General features: G+C 31.8%; 3 protein-coding genes across 3 annotated transcripts; 2 read left to right on the top strand and 1 right to left on the bottom strand.

Annotated features, from left to right (window-relative positions):
* Positions 1-3,109: 3,109 nt before the first annotated feature.
* LOC139870321 (pyruvate decarboxylase 1-like) lies at positions 3,110-6,171 on the top strand. Its single transcript, XM_071858148.1, has 2 exons — positions 3,110-3,619; positions 6,151-6,171. Exons 1-2 carry the CDS (start codon positions 3,110-3,112, stop codon positions 6,169-6,171), a joined length of 531 nt encoding a protein of 176 aa, XP_071714249.1.
* A 160-nt stretch (positions 6,172-6,331) lies between these two features.
* Positions 6,332-7,147, bottom strand: LOC139870320 (uncharacterized). Its single transcript, XM_071858147.1, has 2 exons — positions 6,939-7,147; positions 6,332-6,815 (listed from the first exon to the last, which is right to left on the bottom strand). The coding sequence occupies exons 1-2, from the start codon at positions 7,145-7,147 to the stop codon at positions 6,332-6,334; spliced, it is 693 nt and encodes a 230-aa protein (XP_071714248.1).
* A 1,535-nt stretch (positions 7,148-8,682) lies between these two features.
* On the top strand, positions 8,683-9,502 carry LOC139870319 (pyruvate decarboxylase 1-like). The gene is made up of 3 exons (XM_071858146.1): positions 8,683-8,783; positions 8,890-9,113; positions 9,207-9,502. Exons 1-3 carry the CDS (start codon positions 8,683-8,685, stop codon positions 9,500-9,502), a joined length of 621 nt encoding a protein of 206 aa, XP_071714247.1.
* Positions 9,503-19,019: the final 9,517 nt, after the last annotated feature.

Here is a 19,019-nt window from a genome sequence, read left to right as displayed (position 1 = left end):
CCAAGCAGTGTTAAATCCATGCGATCACATGGCAGTAGGTACCTGGCCACATCTATAAATTTCAGCATTTTCGGACGAATTTTTTACACCTTTTTTCAATTCAATCTCTCACTAGTATATATATATATATATATATATATATATATATATATATATATATATATATATATATATATATATATAATTTTAATTTTAATTTTAATTTTAATAATAAAGGTATGTTAGCGAATGTTGTAAGGGTGTAAGTCGAAATTTTGTCCGTGTAACGCTACGCTATTTTTAATCATTGTAAGTTATGTTCAACCTTTTTAAATTAATGTCTCGTAGCTAAGTTATTATTATGCTTATTTAAGCCGAAGTAATCGTGATGTTGGGCTAAATATTAAAATTGGGTAATTGGGCTTTATACCATAATTGGGGTTTGGACAAAAGAATGACACTTGTGGAAATTAGACTATGGGCTATTAATGGGTTTTAATTTATATTAACTAAATGATACCTCGTTAATTTAATATGTTGACTTATAATTTGAACTATTTATATATAATCACATACGCTTGACTGGGTACGGTGGGCGGGATATCTATAAATACCAATAATTGTTCATATTACCGGACACGAAACTGGATTAATAGTTAATGGATTACATTCAAGGGTAATTGGTGTAATTGTTAACAAAGTAATAAAACCTTGGATTACACGCAGTCGATAACCTGGTGTATTCATTAAACAAAGTATTAAGACCTTGTTACAATTCGAATCCCCAATTAGTTGGAATATTTGACTTCGGGTATAAGGATAATTTGACGAAGACTCTCGCATTTTATATTTATGACTGATGGACTATTATGGACAAAACCGTATGGACATATCAAATAATCCAGGATAAAAGGACAATTAACCCATGGTACTAAACTAAAAACAACACATCGAACATCATGATTACGGAAGTTTAAATAAGCATAATTCCTTTATTTCATATTTAATTGCACTTTTAATTATCGCACTTTTATTTACTGCCATTTTATTTAATTGCACTTTTAATCATCGTACTTTTATTTTATCGCACTTTTATTTATCACAATTTCATTATCGTTATTTACTTTACGCTTTAAATTAAGTCTTTTATATATTTAATATTTTACATTAGGTTTTAACTGCGACTAAAGTTTTAAAATCGACAAACCGGTCATTAAACGGTAAAAACCCCCTTTTATAATAATAATACTACTTATATATATTTTTGTATTTTTACAATTATAGTTTTAAAAAAAAATATAGCGTTAAACTTGGCGAGTTCCCTGTGGACGAACCGGACTTACTAAAAACTACACTACTGTATGATTAGGTGCACTGCCTATAAGTGTTGTAGTAAGGTTTAGGTATATCCACTCTATAAATAAATAAATAACTTGTGTAAAATTGTATCGTATTTAATAGTATTTCCTTGTAAAAATATAACTATTTTGTATACACCTCTACGCACATCAGCCATATTTTTAGAATGTCATCTGAAACGAGGAATCTATCTAGTTTACTAAACTTCATTCTTTTTATGCAGATTCTAGTGAATTTTTTGCCACCGAGGGGTAAATCAATTAGTCCGAAGTTGTTAATAAAATTATTAAAATTAGTAGCCCATTGTTGATTAAACTCGCAATTCATGCGTTCAGAAGCGTTTCTAACTTCGTTGAAGTCACCGAAGATGATGAAAGGAATCGTAAGAGAGTTTACAAGGGAGGATAACTCGGACCATAGTCTTTGTTTTTTGAGAGAGGAATGTGGACCGTAGACATTGATGAAAGCAATCTTCGAGTCATAACCCGCCCATGAACCGCAGATTGCTAAGAAGAATTCACCTTCAATAGCATAATCGAAAGTAAAAGAATTACAATCCCATATCGTAATGATACCCCCCGAGGCACCAACTGAATCTTTTTGAACGAATTTGAAGTCGGAATTTCCCCAAATGATTCAATGATGTTATCTTGAATTTGTTCACTTTTTGTTTCTTGTAGCCCAAGTATCGTTGGTTTCTCTTTATTACAAATTCGCTTAAGCCAGCTAATTTTACTCATTTGCCCAATTCTCCGAATGTTAAGAGATATCGTACACATTTATAATAATTTAATAAAAAACGAGAAAAGGATGGAGATTACCGATTGTATATATATGATATAAAATATAAAATACTTTATACATTTATAGATTCTCTCTGCTAAGTTAAATAGACTAAATAGATGTCAAACTTTTGTGTCCAAATTAAATTAAATAAGAATGTTTTTTTTTTTTAAGCGAGGAAACCCTTCTATGAACGAGTACATTGGTTCCCCCATAGAAGGTAAAACCTCGGGTAATCAAGCCCTCCGAGCGCGAGACCTGATACCGGGTGATTTGCGCATTATACGCATCCTCTAGTCACACTCCCTTTTTGAACAATTTGGCATAGCCAGGAATTGAACCCGGGTGGTGTGCTTCATTGGACAACTCGGTGGCCACTCAGGCAAGTCTGCGTGGTTTAAATAAGAGTGTTGTAAATGAGAGTAAATACAATCTTTTCGTTAGTAAGAGTGCGAGTTTAAATGTACTCCATAATTTTCAATTTAATTATTATATTTATCTACACCTCACCTCTATTGTATCTCATACTATTAAAATCGAATATTGTTCTTATTATTAAAGTGTATGTAATGTAATTTTAAAGTGAACGCCTAGTGTTATTAAAAGTCGTTCAACTTTGCTAAAAAAACGCAAACCATAAATTAATCATGGAGAATTTCAAGGCCTATCTTTGTAGTTAAGACTTGAGAATCTCTATTAGAAGATTTAAATTCAATTTTTAAGGGCTACAAATTTAAAGTGTAATTATTGTAAAAGAAAATTTAACAAAGAAGACAGAAACAATACACAAATTTTAGGTCGAATTTTTTTCAAAGAAGAATGAAAAGGTCAAAGGACCTATAAACCCCTTCAAAACCACTATCAAACAAGAAAGAGCAATGTGTCTAAATTTATGTGACGCCAATTACTTGGTGTACATATATATACTCTTCCATATCTTGTCCAAATTTAACACACCAAGTTCAAATCAAAAAGTTCAAACCAAATCATGTATACAAAACTTAGTTGTTTAAACATTCTTACTTTTCCTACCCACAATTTCCGCGTCTCTCCAAAAATCCACCACATACGTTGTACACAATCCTCTTCCTCCGTATCATTAAAATCCTCCGAGGCCACTCTGGGCCGCCACCTAGCTAGCCGTCTCGTGCAAATCGGTGTGTCAGACGATTTTAGTGTCCTAGGTGACTTCAACCTGACTTTGCTTGATCATCTTATCACTGAGCCTGGCCTCAACGTCGTTGGCTGTTGCAACGAGCTAAATGCAGGATACGCTGCTGATGGTTACGCCAGGTCTCGTGGTGTTGGTGCTTGTGTTGTCACGTTCACCGTTGGTGGACTTAGTGTAATCAATGCGATAGCTGGTGCCTATAGTGAGAATATTCCTGTTATTTGTATCGTTGGTGGACCGAATTCAAATGATTATGGGAAAAATAGAATTATTCATCATACAACCGGGTTGCAGGATTTTAGCCAGGAATTTCAGTGTTTTCGGACAGTCACTTGCTATCAGTTACATATAAATAAAGCTTTCTGTTTTAATATCCTTATTTATTTATTTATTTATTTATTTATTTATTTATTTATTTATTTATTGTTGATATATGATCAAGTGATTTGCACAAGTTATTGTAGAACTAGAAAAAATACTGACCGCGCGTTGCGGCGGTTGTATTTGGATATACGTTGCTTAGCACCTAATATACCTAACGACATGCGCTTTGTGGTGGAATATTTTAACATCTTTTATGAAACTAATATTGAGAGTAAACTGAGAAAAAAATTACAAAAAATGGCATTAGGACTCGAATTCAGGTTTTTCCGTTACAAACTTATGAACTTACCATTGCGCTACTCATCAATTTGATAATTAGTTAGTTATATATATATATATATATATATATATATATATATATATATATATATATATATATATATATATATATATATATATATATATATATATATATATATAGTGGTAGGATCAAGAGGGAAGTAACCATTCGGGGAGAAGCGGGGGGAAGCAAAAACTTTTTTTCTTTTTTCGTTTTTTGAAAAAACTTTGTTCACGAACATTATAGATGAGATGAAAATATGAACATTTAGTAGAGACACTTTGTGATAAATGTTTTTATTTTGGCGGAAAAACGCTAAGAAATAATATATAACAATTATCGTGTTTTTCGAGCGTATTTTGAGGTTGTAGCTATTGGGGTTTAGATATTAGGGTTTAGATATTAGGGTTTATAGGGTTTAGATATTAGGTTTTAGAAATTTAGGGTTTAGGGTTTAGATTTAGGGTTTAGATTTAGGATTTAGATTGAGTTTTTAACACGAACGGTTTAGAGTTTAGAGTTTAGGGTTTAGGGTTTGGGGTTTTGGGTTTATGGAATAAACCCGAAAACACCAAACCCTAAACCCTAAACCCTAAACTCTAAATCGGGCTAAATTTTACTTCACAAAACATGAAGAAAAAAAACGTTCATATTCTTCACGAACAACATTATCTTGAATGTTATTTTTGTCGATCATTTTCCCGCCTAAATAATAACATTCATCACGAAGTGTCTCTTCTAAATGTTCATATTTTCGTGTGATCTTGATGCCGGAAAAAAAAAATTCAATAAAAATGAAAAAAAAAAAATTTTGCTTCCCCCCGCTCCCCCCCCCCCCACCCCGATTGGTTACTTCCCCATTGATCCTGCCCCTATATATATATATATATATATATATATATATATACACACACACACACATATATATAAATTATATAATTTATCCAATGTGTTTTCCTTGAAAAAAAAGTTCCGTTTCAAATATAATTAGTTGCATTTTGTTCATAAAATTATTGCAAGTTGAACGGTGATGACGGAGAAACCTAATTCGCAGCGAAAAAAGATAAATCACGTAAAACAAAATTGGGTGAAAGTTATTTAATGATTATTATATAAATTGAAAAGTTATACCTTTTATCCCTAAAAGTTAAACTTTCTATACCTTTTACACCTCAAAAGTTTCACCTTTTACCCTGCAACTTTATGGCCCTTGACTCTTTCTTCCCCTGACCAAAACGCAAAACTTAGGGTACTTAAATGACCAAAATATTGATGACATTCCATAAACCCAAATCCCCAAACCCTAAACCCTAAACTCTAAATCGGGCTAAATTTTACTTCACAAAACATGAAAAAAAACGTTCATATTCTTCACGAACAACATTATCTTGAATGTTATTTTTGTCGATCATTTTCCTGCCTAAATAATAACATTCATCACGAAGTGTCTCTTCTAAATGTTCATATTTTCGTGTGATCTTGATGCCGGAAAAAAAAAATTCAAAAAAAATGAGATTTTTTTTTTTTGCTTCCCCCCGCTTCCCCCCGATTGGTTACTTCCCCATTGATCCTGCCCCTATATATATATATATATATATATATATATATATATATATATATATATATATATATATATATATATATATATTTATATATATATATATATATAAATTATATAATTTATCCAATGTGTTTTCCTTGAAAAAAAAGTTCCGTTTCAAATATAATTAGTTGCGTTTTGTTCGTAAAATTATTGCAAGTTGAACTGTGATGACGGAGAAACCTAATTCGCAGCGAAAAAAGATAAATCACGTAAAACAAAATTGGGTGAAAGTTATTTAATGATTATTATATTTATATAAATTGAAAAGTTATACCTTTTATCCCTAAAAGTTAAACTTTCTATACCTTTTACACCTCAAAAGTTTCACCTTTTACCCTGCAACTTTATGGCCCTTGACTCTTTCTTCCCCTGACCAAAACGCAAAACTTAGGGTACTTAAACGACCAAAATATTGATGACATTTAGTAGATATTGAAATAACGTGAGAGTATAATGAAACATAAATTAAAACTAATGAACCATAAATCCATAATCGGAAATTTATCGAACGTACAACTGAAATAAATTTATAGTTTAGATATCTTTTTCCTTTGAATGTGCAAGTTTTTTTTTTTTTTTTTTTGGGTAAAGGGTTTTCACCCTGCAAATTGAATTAATGAACGAGAATAACGAATACAAGAAAGGTTCAGTGACTATAGACAAGCTCTATAGTCCAAATACAAACCAAAGAAGCCAAAGCTAACAAAAGCTAGACACAACCAAAGGGGACTAAAACACATCTCTCTAAAACATAGAAAACTGCACCAAAACATCAACTGATCTTCCATGTATTCTTTATGCGATGCACATGCACTGAATCCTTGAACCTTAACGACATCAGCTTTAGCCTTATCGTCGAATAAACCATCTGAAACAGCATCTCCTCTGATCGGGCCTTTCCATTAAAAAGTCGAGCGTTTCTCTCCTGCCAAACAAAATAGACTGTAGCTGCAAAAACTAATTTGGTTACTACAACTCTAGCTGCCCTTCGATGTGCCACAGGAGCTAAACTTGCAACTATTTGCTGCCAATTATCACTAGGAAGCTGCACCGGGATAAGCACTTTCGCCTTTGACCAAACCCGTTTTGAGAAGTTACACTCAAAAAACAAGTGAACTTGAGAATCTGGAACACTCTTGCAAAAAGGACATACTGAACCCACACCATTCACGTTTGTATCCCAGACTCTAAGGTGATCCTGAGTCTTTAATTTATTTATATTAGCTGTATCATAATCTTTTATAGATATGATACAGCTAATAATATAATATTACAATCTTTACAAATCCTATCATAATCTTTTATAGATATGATACAGCTAATAATTTAAGACTAATAACCATACAATAAAACAGTGGCGAGGGATACCCATATTATACCAAACAACTGAAACCCAAGGCACTTTTTCAGCCCTTTGACGAATTGAATCCCAGGCTAAACGAACCGAAAAGTCATGCCGATTCCCATCATGGTCTTTCCACCATACTACATCAGGTTTATCATGTACAAGGGGCTGAATATGAGACAGCAATGGCAGTCTAGAAACCCACGAAGCAGGCCATATCCAACCACTTGAATTATACAACATTGATACCGTGAATCTATCTGTAAATCTTGCCCTCGAGATATCATTACGTGAAACAACGTTAATCAAATATATCACTACTCGTATTTCCGTTGTTTATTTGCACGAAGGTAGCTAGACTTGTATTCTTCTATAGAGCTGTTTAAGGCATTCTCTTTTTCTAAAACGTCTCTCTGTGTTGGTGTTGACAAATAAGTTACCATTAATGTAGCTCTTCAGAACGGTACATGAGATTTTTCCAATAGCTTGTATTGCCTAAAGAGTTTTGATTAAAAATATTTCTTTTTTTATTAATGGGTATTTAACAAAGTATGGTATATAAGGTTTGTGCATTACGATTTATGTAATTGATTGAAAAAATAAAACAAAATTAATAAAGAAAGCCGGATAAATAAATTGGGACGTCACTGAATCACCGACATGTAGCCGATGACCGGATACAAACCTATGATACCGTGTTGATTAATGTAAACCTCGTACAACATGGTTGTAAAAGTCCCTAAACTAGGCCGACTAGCCCCACACAAGTTGAAATCTTGAAATAGTCTCACTAGTCTCCGACTTGGCCGATTTATTCGGTCAAAGTTGTTAAAGTCCAATTTAGTCAGTCAAAGTCAAAGTTATTCGAAAAAATCGATCAAAGAAGCTCAAAAACAATCAAAATCAAAGTTGGTCAACGTCCAACTTGACCGAATAGACTATACAAGTTCCCAACCGACTAGTCCCCTACTAGTGCTTTTTACGAGCTTGCCCATAGGTAGAACATATTATATTGAGTTTGATTGACTCTTAATTGAACTATTCAATGTTAAATACTTATTTGTTCATCATTCGACACGTTTGCTTGATATTTGAATGACAAATGATGTTGAATCGCAATCGAATGTGTCTTGAACCGTTCAACACATCTGTTTCCGTTCTTAAATTATATTCCAAATACTTAAATAACATGATATGTATTTTTTTTATTTAGAAAGTTAAGACGTTCTTTTTATATCATTCATAGTGCTCATTTAAATTGATTATCGAACAAGTTAATATCATTTAGAACCAAACTCATTCGGAACCATTTATTTATTCAAATTTTGAATCATTTAACGTTTAATCATTACTCCCTCCGTCGTGATTCAATCGTCCAATATTTTATCTGGGTTCGACAAAATTAACAGTTCACTTCCATAAATTGATAAAAATAATGAGGTCTTTTATACCCTTATTTTATACATCTAAAACAAAAGATTAAGTAAAAATAATGTGTAAAACTGTAAAGTGAAAAAAAAAAACTACAGTGTGATAATGATATATTTTCAACTTTACATTTTTTTATTCGGAGACTATTAAGCAAGAACGGGAGGAGAGAGTGTATTTTATCAAACGCCTCCTAAATCTTAATGGGCCTTAACTTCGCAATATGACTTGGCCAAATCTAATCAATTATCTAATTAGTTATATCATCTTTAATTTCTATAACTTAGGCCGTGGTAAATAACTTGGAAAATGCACACGAATTGATTGATACTGCAATTGCTACTGCACTAATGGAGAGCAAGCCTGTTTATATCAGTATTGGTTGTAACTTGCCAGGAATTTGTCATCATAATTTTAGTCGAAAATCAGTTCCTTTTTCTCTAAGTCCCATGTACACTACAAAATCTTTCCAAGTTACAAATATCTATGTAGATTCGCTAATTCAGTAGTTCTATTTTGTGCAAATTTCATTTCATCGGGCCTGTTTAATCGTGCAGGTTGAGTAACAAGTTGAGTTTGGAAGCGGCTATTGAGGTAGCAACAGAGTTCTTGAACAACTCGGTGAAGCCTGTAATAGTGGCTGGACCTCAACTGCGAGTTGCACAAGCATGTCAAGCATTGGTCGAATTAGTAGACGCATCTGGCTACACACTAGCTGTAATGCCAGCAGGAAAAGGGCTTGTGCCCGAGCACCATCCTCACTTCATTGGGACATATTGGGGTGCAGTAAGCACACCATTTTGAGGTGAAATTGTTGAATCAGCGGATGCTTATGTGTTTGTTGAGCCAATATGTGATGATTGCAGCTCTGTAGGTTACTCTCTCCTTGTAACCCAAGAAAAGGCAATAATCGTGCAACCTGATCGAGTTGTGATTGGAAATGGACCTACTTTCGGTTGCGTTATGATGAAAGATTTTATGCGAGCTCTGGCTACTAGGCTTAAGAAGAATACAACTGCTTATGAGAATTACAAACGGATATACGTGCCTGAAGGACAACCTCTACGATGTGATCCCAAGGGACCTTTAATGGTTAATGTTCTCTTCGAGCACATAAAAACGATGTTGAATAAAGACATAACTGTGATAGTAGAAACTGGGGATTCCTAGTTTAATTGTCAGAAGCTGAGATTGCCACAAGGATATGGGTAAGCTCAAAAACTTGGTGTTGACTAGTTTAGTTAATGAATGCAACATACTTTATTGTTGAAGATATGGAGAACTTTAAACAATTAGAAGGAAGATTCCAGGAAACTCACACGAAGCTTCCACGAAGTTGTTAGGAAACTCACATGTAGCTTCCATGAAGCTGTCAGGAAACTCACATGAAGCTTCAAGGAATTGTTTTTGGCTTACTCCTTAAACCATTCCATAAATAGACCCTCTTGTAACTCATTGTAAACACACCACAAATATTCAGTAAATACATTCTCTAGTTGGTCCGTGGACTAAAGCAATCACAACGATTGCATATAACCACGTTATCTCTTGTGTCGATTTACATTTCTTGCATTTATAATCTTTCGTTCATTAAGTGGGTTAGTAATCTTGTAGAATTACTATCGGTGAGTGATCTTGTTGAATCACTTGCGTTGTTTTGGGTCCTAATATCCTTACAACTGGTATCTAGAGCACAAGATTTCGACTTTGGGAACGATGGCGGAAGACGGAAAATTTAGAATCGACCGATTCGATGGGAGAGACTTTGGCTTTTGGAAGATGCAAATTGAAGATTACTTGTATCAAAAGAAGCTACATCAACTTCTGTTAGAGACCAAGCCCGAAAGCATGAGTGATGCCGATTGGACGCTTTTGGATCGTCAAGCTTTGGGTGCGATTCGTCTTTCACTTGCTAAGAACGTTGCATACAACGTTGTAAATGAGAAGACGATGTTTGCTTGCTTGAAAGCACTCTCTAACATGTATGAGAAACCTACCGCTTCTAATAAGGTTTTTCTCATGCGACAATTGTTCAATACGAAGATGAAGGAAGGTACGAGTGCAACGGATCATATCAATGAGTTTAACAACATCATATCGAGGTTAGCATAGGTAGATATTGTGTTTGATGATGAGTTAAAGGCACTAATCTTGCTTTCATCATTACCGGAAAGTTGGTCGGGTACGGTTACCACAGTTAGTAGCTCTACAGGAACTACTAAGCTAGCGTTTGAAGGAATAAGGGATTTGATTCTTGGTGAAGATACTCGTAGGAGAAACTCGTGGGAATCGACATCCGGTTCCTTGTTAAGTACCGACAATCGTGGTAGGAAATTTGATCGCGGTGAGAAGAAGGGTATAAAGAAGTCTAAGAAGAGGAATCCATCGAAAGATAGAAGTGAAGCTGTTTGTTGGGGTTGCAATCAAAAATGGCACTTTCAAAGGAATTGCAAAAATGGTTCCGCGAAAGGTGTAAACTGTGATGACCCGGGAATTTCCGACCAAATTTAAACTTAATCTTTATATGATTTCGACACGATAAGAAAAGTCAGTAATGATGAGTTTCAAAAACTTTGAACTGTGTCTATATATACGTTTTATCTTTAGACTGTGCCCGACGATTCACGAACGATTGCTTGTAAATAAATATGTATATTTATATAAATGTATGTATATATATATATATATATATATATATATATATATATATATATATATATATATATATATATATATAATATAATTAAAAATTATAAACATTAAAAATTAAATATATGAATTTAGATATAAAATAATTAAAATGAACTTATATATAAATATATGATTTCTATATATAATTATTATTATATGTATTTTGTAATATATGTTAAAATGTATAAAAACTTTATATTCAATATTAGTTCTATAATACACATTATATAGTTATATTACATAAGCAATAACATATAATACTAAAATACTAAATTTAATTATTAATTGTTATAATAATATTGTTGTTTCTTTTAATATTAATATCAATACTATTACTATAAAGATTATTATTTGTAGATAGGAAATATAGTAAATATGAAGTGATAAATTATTATTACTAATCCTATTATTATCATTAATAATAAGTATTACTATAATTAGTATTATTATATGTAACATTATTGGTATCACTAATAATATCAATATTATTATTATCATTTTTATTATTATTATCATTATTATTAATGATTACTAAATTGATTAAAATCATTATTATTATTATTATTATTATTACTAATATAACTATTAGTATTATTATTTGTATCTCGATATTATTAACAATAATTTTATTAATTTATTACTATTATTAATATTTGATTATTAAAAACTTTATAAATAACAAAATTTATAAATTATAGATATATATATATAAACAAATATATATAATAAATCTAAAAACAGAAAAATTAGGAAATCCAGTTTCAACGCAATCTATCTATAATTGATTGACTTTTCTGTTTCAAATTGTACGAAATACAATATAACCAAAAGAGTAAATCCAAAATCAGTTAGCCTTTTCAATCAGGTTATATTTTTTCTTATTTTTTTATGTCGCAGATAGAATATTTTGTCCCAAAATTAGTTGAACGTCAAAATCTGATTTATAATATAAACAATTGGATTTACTGCTTCATATATTCGAATTATATCTATAAACAATCCTGTCCTCATAATGAAAATCGAAAAAGAAAAAAAAAGAAAGAAAAGCCTGTCGTAAAAACTCTGTTACAAAACTCAAATTACAAACTCTTGAATTCGAAAAATATTTCAAATTGTGTTAATGCAGTTAAGTTAGGAATTAGATAGTTAATCTTTCTTCAAAATCCCATCTTCCAATTCTTTGAAACAAAGACGAATTTCTGAGTCAAAGTTTTGAAAATAAAAGTCAACGAAATTGTTCTTTGCGAAATTCGTTTTTATTTTGATGTTTCAGATTCAATTGTGGCTGCAGGTAGTTTCTAAATGAGTTTTAAAATCTATTTCATAAAGAATGTTTTAGTTAAAACGATCTCTAAAGCAAAATCAAGATTTATAAATTATTTTTTTTGCGAAGAACTGCAGTAGCAGCAAATAATTTTTTTTTTTTAAATTAATACAAGAGCTTTTATGCTTCGTTTATATTTTGGGTTAAGAGTCTTTAAAACATTTAGATGAATGATTATCACATTTGTGTGAGTCTGGGTCGGTCCTGAATTGTTGAAGAAGATGGAATTGAAGACAGAAATTAATATGGGTTAAATAATTATGGGTCGTCTAAATGTTCATAAAAACAAACACAGCGTGATGGTTAGGAGATGTTTCGGGTTTATGAGAGGTCTCGGGTTCGATTCCTGGCCTGGGCAGAATGCTTGTTTTTTTTTTTAGGTAACTCTATTGTTACTAACTATTATTATTATTAATATCATTATTAATTATTACCATTGTTATTATTATTATTATTATTATTATTAATACAAGTTCTATGATTATTATTATTACTAAGCTTATAATCATCATTGGTATTATTAATATTGTTATTATTATTTATTATTGATTATTGATGTTGTTAGGTAATTATTATTAGTTATCAATATTAGTAATAAGATTGTATAATTATTATTATTATTATTATTATTATTATTATTATTATTAAGTTTTAAATATTAATACCAATGTTTTTATTATTATCATTGCCATTATTGTTAAATTATTCAGTTACTAAAAAAAACTACTATTATTATCATTATTATGAAATTTATTATAAAAACTATTAATTATATTATCACTTATAAAATCATCAATACTACTATCATATTTATTAATATTAGTACTATCATTATCATTATTTTTATCACTTAAAATATTATCTTAAGATACTACTCTTACAAACAAATAATATTTATATATATGAATATATTTAATACCTATAACATAATAAAATTTAATATTCTTATGTACAAAATGAATATATAAAAAATATATATATTATTAATATAAAAAGAATATGACTAATAAATTTATATATATATGTGTGTGTGTTCAATTACAACCATGAATATTAATAATTATACAAATGATATAGGTTCGTGAATCCGAGGCCAACCCTGCATTGTTCAATTGTTCAATATAGTCATATGTATTTTTACTACAAAATACATTAGGTGAGTTTCATTTGATCCCTTTTACTCTTTACGTTTTTGGGCTGAGAATACATGCAAATGATTTATTAACTGTTTTACAATATTTATATGCGTGAGTTTCATTAATCCCTTTTTAAATGCTTTTGCAATATATTTTTTTGGGACTGAGAATACATGCGCTGTTTTTTATAACTGTTTTATGAAATAGACACAAGTAATCGAAACTACATTCTATGGTTGAATTATCGAATCGAATATGCCCCTTTTTATTAAGTCTGGTAATCTAAGAATTAGGGAACAGACACCCTAATTGACGCGAACTCTAAAGATAGATCTATCGGGCCCAACAAGCCCCATCCAAAGTATTGGATGCTTTAGTACTTCGAAATTTATATCATGTCCGAAGGAGGATCCCGGAATGATGGGGATATTCTTATATATATATTGTGAATGTCGGTTACCAGGTGTTCAATCCATATGAATGATTTTAGTCTCTATGCATGGGACGTATTTATGAGAACTGGAAATGAAATTCTTGTGGTCTATTAAATTGATGGAAATGATTATTTATGTTAAACTAATGAACTCACCAACCTTTTGGTTGACACTTTAAAGCATGTTTATTCTCAGGTATGAAAGAAATCTTCCGCTGTGCATTTGCTCATTTTAGGGATATTACTTGGAGTCATTCATGGCATATTTTGAAAGACGTTGCATTCGAGTCGTTGAGTTCATCAAGATTATTATTAAGTCAATTATAGTTGGTTATATTATGAAATGATATGCATGTCGTCAACATTCGATGTAAATGAAAGGTTGTCTTTTAAAAACGAATGCAATGTTTGTAAAATATATCATATAGAGGTCAAGTACCTCGCGATGTAACCGACTATTATGAATCGTTTGTAATCGATATGGACATTGTCCGGATGGATTAGGACGGGTCCTTTCAGTTGGTATCAGAGCGGTGGTCTTAGCGAACCAGGTCTTGCATTAGTGTGTCTAACTGATAGTCGTTAGGATGCATTAGAGAATCTGGACTTCGACCGTGTCCGCATGTCAAAAGTTTTGCTTATCTTTTTTGTCGAAAATCATCTGTTTATCATCCTTAGGAATTTACCTGCTTATCATTCTTAGTCTAGACACATCTTGCTGCAATGATTTCATGAATAGTGTATAGACAAAATTCGTATCTTAGCGTATCTGCTAATTCATATCTTAGCACATATGTTATTGTTACCTTTGCCTGACAGCTTCCGTAGATTCCTCCGTAACTTATGGGATTTTAGTATTATATATGCATATGTAAACTATGTATTGCAGGGTACTAATCTACATCCTATAATCTATTTCTTATCGAAAATCCTTCATCTGATTGTACGAGATGAATCCTGCAACCAGTTCGAGTCCCTCAGATTCCGATAGCTATTCCGATAGTTATTCCGACAGCTATTCCGACATAGATGTTCACCTAAGCTCCGAAAACAGCATCATCGGCATGAATCAACCAATCAGCCATTATCAATTCATCTGATGGGTTCGTAGTCGACTTAATTAATGGAAACGCGCAGAAGGCAATCCCTTCCACCAACCGAATTCAACTCTTGACAATGAACCTGAAGCGTTTACCGGCGAACCTGTTCGAGACACTATTTTCAGTCTCATTTCCAGGGTAACTCGACAAGATTATATTCTATCCACAATTCTGTACCTTATTCATCCGCTCGTTCCGACCGATAATCATCCTGAAGTAATAAGTCAACGAACTTCGCGCTCGAATAATCAATTCAGAGATTATGGTGCAAAATGTACCAGCTTCAGCAACATCACCGGCACCAACAGTACCATCAATAACAGCACCAGTACCATCAACAATCCATGCTTCAATATCATCATCTGTACTTTGAGTATGATCTTCGTTCTACGTATCGTTCTACCTCATTTATCTTCGTTCGACATGACGAATATGTAATCTCTAAAGTTTTAGAGATTATTTATTCTAGTTCCAACCGAAAAGCAAATGAGTTTAATATCATATGAACTCATTAAATCCATGAATACATCTGAAGAAAATATATATGTATATATGTGTTCATAAAGATTGTAATTAAAAATTCTTTTGTACAAACTGTTAATGATGAAAATATTTTAACGGGTAGGTAATACCCGAAGAATATTTAAGATTTCACATTTATAAGTTACACTGTACACTCTTCGAACCTGATTCAACGGTCATTTACTATCCTACTTACATCCACAGATATACGTATCCGTTCACCACAGAATAACCATATTCATTCAATTTCATATTTGGATTTTGATTTATCAGAATCCAACAAGTGGCATAATGAAGAAATAATGGACACAATAAAAATTGATTAGAAACAGACTAATTGACAATATGAAATTTTGTTAAGAAACCACGCTAACAAAATCCTAGCTAACTGTTCCTAGCTAACTGTTAATTCCATATTACATTTTATTTATCGCAATTTATTTTATCGCAATTTTAATTCTCGCAATTTTATTTATCGTTATTTAATTTCTGTTATTTACTTTACGCATTTTATTTATCATCATTTAATTTCTGTATTTATTTTACGCACTTTAAATATCGGGACACGTATATAAAGTTTTGACATATCATATCGACACATCTATATATATTATTTGGAATCACCATAGACACTCTATATGCAGTAATGATTGAGTTCTCTATACAGGGTTGAGGTTGATTCTATAATAATATATATACTTTGAGTTGTGATCGAGTCTGAGACGTATACGGGTCACGACACGTATTAATTAATTCGAATATTGTATATTAAACTGTATATGAATTATTGGACTGTTACTGTGGACTATCGACTGTGGACTAATAACATTGGACAATTAAAATGAATTAAAATATTGATTATAATATATGAAACTAAACAATTCTTCAAGTTGCTACTTGATTTCATCTTAAACATCATTTGTATCTTCACGATTACAATCTGCGTTCAAACCTTTCATGATTTTTGAAAACACCTCAATCGATAGGATGAATCAACCGCACTCCATCTACGGAAGGAAAGATTTATGCATATAGTTATGCACCAGAGAAACTCTCGGCAACTGAGTAAAAGTTTAACACGTAGCCGCGTCAGATCCTTTGGCATTTATTAGCAAAAATAATTTTACGATCCCTTTTCAAAGTAGCCAATTTTGTCACAGCTCCAGCAAGTCAACTTCGACTTTTCATTCGAAGTAACCTTACTATAATCCTGATATATACGATTACCCTTTTGATACCGGAGAATTCTTTTATATTCCACTATATTACCAGTAGACGTACCAGCAACCTCGTTGCTCCTTGGCTCAAATCTCTCTGACAAATCATTATATTTATATTTATTCATTGAAACCCTATCATATACTCATCCGTATCTTGTAACGAGAACAGCCATAACAATTACCGGGAATCAGCAATCAGTACTTTGAAAACTCACAGCATATCTACATCAATAGTTATATGTATGACATTTATCTCTTAGAATTATGATCTCTCATTCTGAAATTCTGAAACGCACTCAGTCACAAATCAATACTCTGAATGTTGAAAAAGCTGAATGAAGCAGCAGAAACCATAGACAACCAAACGACTTTAATCGTCAAAAGTTTGATGATAAAGAATAATATGTTGGAAAAGCTCAGAAACGTTGGAACTGGAAAATGGATAGAGTTAACCACGAAGGAGACCCAGGACAAATACAAGGACCATACCCTATATTCAAAGAATCCAGATAATTCTGGATCCGTCGAAATCTTTAGAGAATATCTTGCTCCGAAGTCATGTTAAAATCTTGCAGAAAATCTTTCTCCATCAACCATCGAACTTAGAAATTCCAAAATATCATCATCAATATCTTCGATATTTCTGAGGATATTTTCATAAATTTTCTCGTCCGAAATTATATACCTCTTCGTGCTTCCTGTGTATCATTATATTGGAAATATTCAATAGAAAATTTAGTACCCAAAAGCAGATTATGCGAAACTATGAAGAAAGTCGTGGACAAATCACAAAGAATAAGTTTGACTTCAAAGAATCCAAATGATTCTGTTTCTGATGAAATCTTTAGCGAATACCTTGCTTCCGAATCTAAACCCTTACGGATAAATCTTCTTCATCATCCATCGATATTAGAAATTCCAAGATATCATCGTATCTTTCATTATAAATATCCTCCATATTTCTGAAGATATTTTCATAACTAATCATATCTGAAATCATTTATCTCTTCGTGCTATCAGTGTTACATCATATAGAAACTATTAGTTTCTATATTCTGTAAACTTTCGAGTTTAAAATACGAATGTTTTGAAGTAGTGTTGGGAACTGATGCATGAGTTAGTATAATATAATGACACTTGATCAACGTGATTATATTACAGTAAGTCATGCTGAGTTTCTTAATGGAACATGATGATTCACAGATTATAACGTCATCATGTGCCATGTTACACGACTCGTTCATTCTACTTCACCTCCGAACATATCAAGAAAATATATTCTTGATAGTTCTATTCTCAGTGATTCTGGTAATTTGACAAATCAAACCGTGCTATCACATTCCTTCCTGCTTAGAACATTATAATTATTCGAAACTCTATATCTACAAATTCTGGACTATTATTTGCTTGATTTGAAATCGGGAAGAGAAAACAAAAGCATAGAGCTTTGAAATATAAGGGAGAATATAAAGCCCGATAACAACACATAAATTACAAACCGTGTATATCAATGTTTATCGCAACATAAAGACACGGGAGAATTAAAAACATTATAATCCCATGGGCGAAGAAGAAGAAGGCAGATTCCTCTGGTGGAAGTTGGAAAAGGAGAATGATTGTTGCGATAGTAAGAATGAGAACAAAGATCAGAACTGGATTAAGCATTTTCAGAATCTTTTAGATGTATGAAACAAGAAGGAAAGTATAGGAATGGTGAGAATAATGGAACGGAAAAAGTTTAATTTATAATGGGAATATCAGACAGAGTAATTGAGGCATATCACCGTATTTAATTATAAGAGCTCTTAATTTCCTTATTCGCCGAAGAAATCAAATCTTTTAGATTTCTAAGATTTTCTATAAATCCCTTGAATTCCGGAATTCAACCCTCTACGTCAAAAGCTATGACGCACCATATCTTCTAAATTCAACCATGACTACATCAAAAGTAAAGACGAAAATCTATTACCTTATCTCCATCTTGTGTGATAGCTTCACTCATACGCTTCGAGTAATCGAATCGTTTTATCCAAATTATTCAATAATGATAAAACTCTATTTATCAGCTCATATTCGTCAGGAAAACATATTTATTGTTAGCCATGACGACCTCACTCAAATTTCGGGACGAAATTTCTTTAACGGGTAGGTACTGTGATGACCCGGAAATTTCCGACCAAATTTAAACTTAATCTTTATATGATTTCGACACGATAAGCAAATTCTGTAATGATGAGTTTCAAAAACTTTGAACTGTGTCT

The sequence above is a fragment of the Rutidosis leptorrhynchoides genome, chromosome 10, assembly GCF_046630445.1.
Source record: "Rutidosis leptorrhynchoides isolate AG116_Rl617_1_P2 chromosome 10, CSIRO_AGI_Rlap_v1, whole genome shotgun sequence".
In the NCBI taxonomy this organism is placed as follows: Eukaryota; Viridiplantae; Streptophyta; class Magnoliopsida; order Asterales; family Asteraceae; genus Rutidosis; species Rutidosis leptorrhynchoides.
The sequence above is the reverse complement of the archived record's forward strand: the minus strand, read 5'-3'. Positions and strand labels throughout refer to the sequence as shown.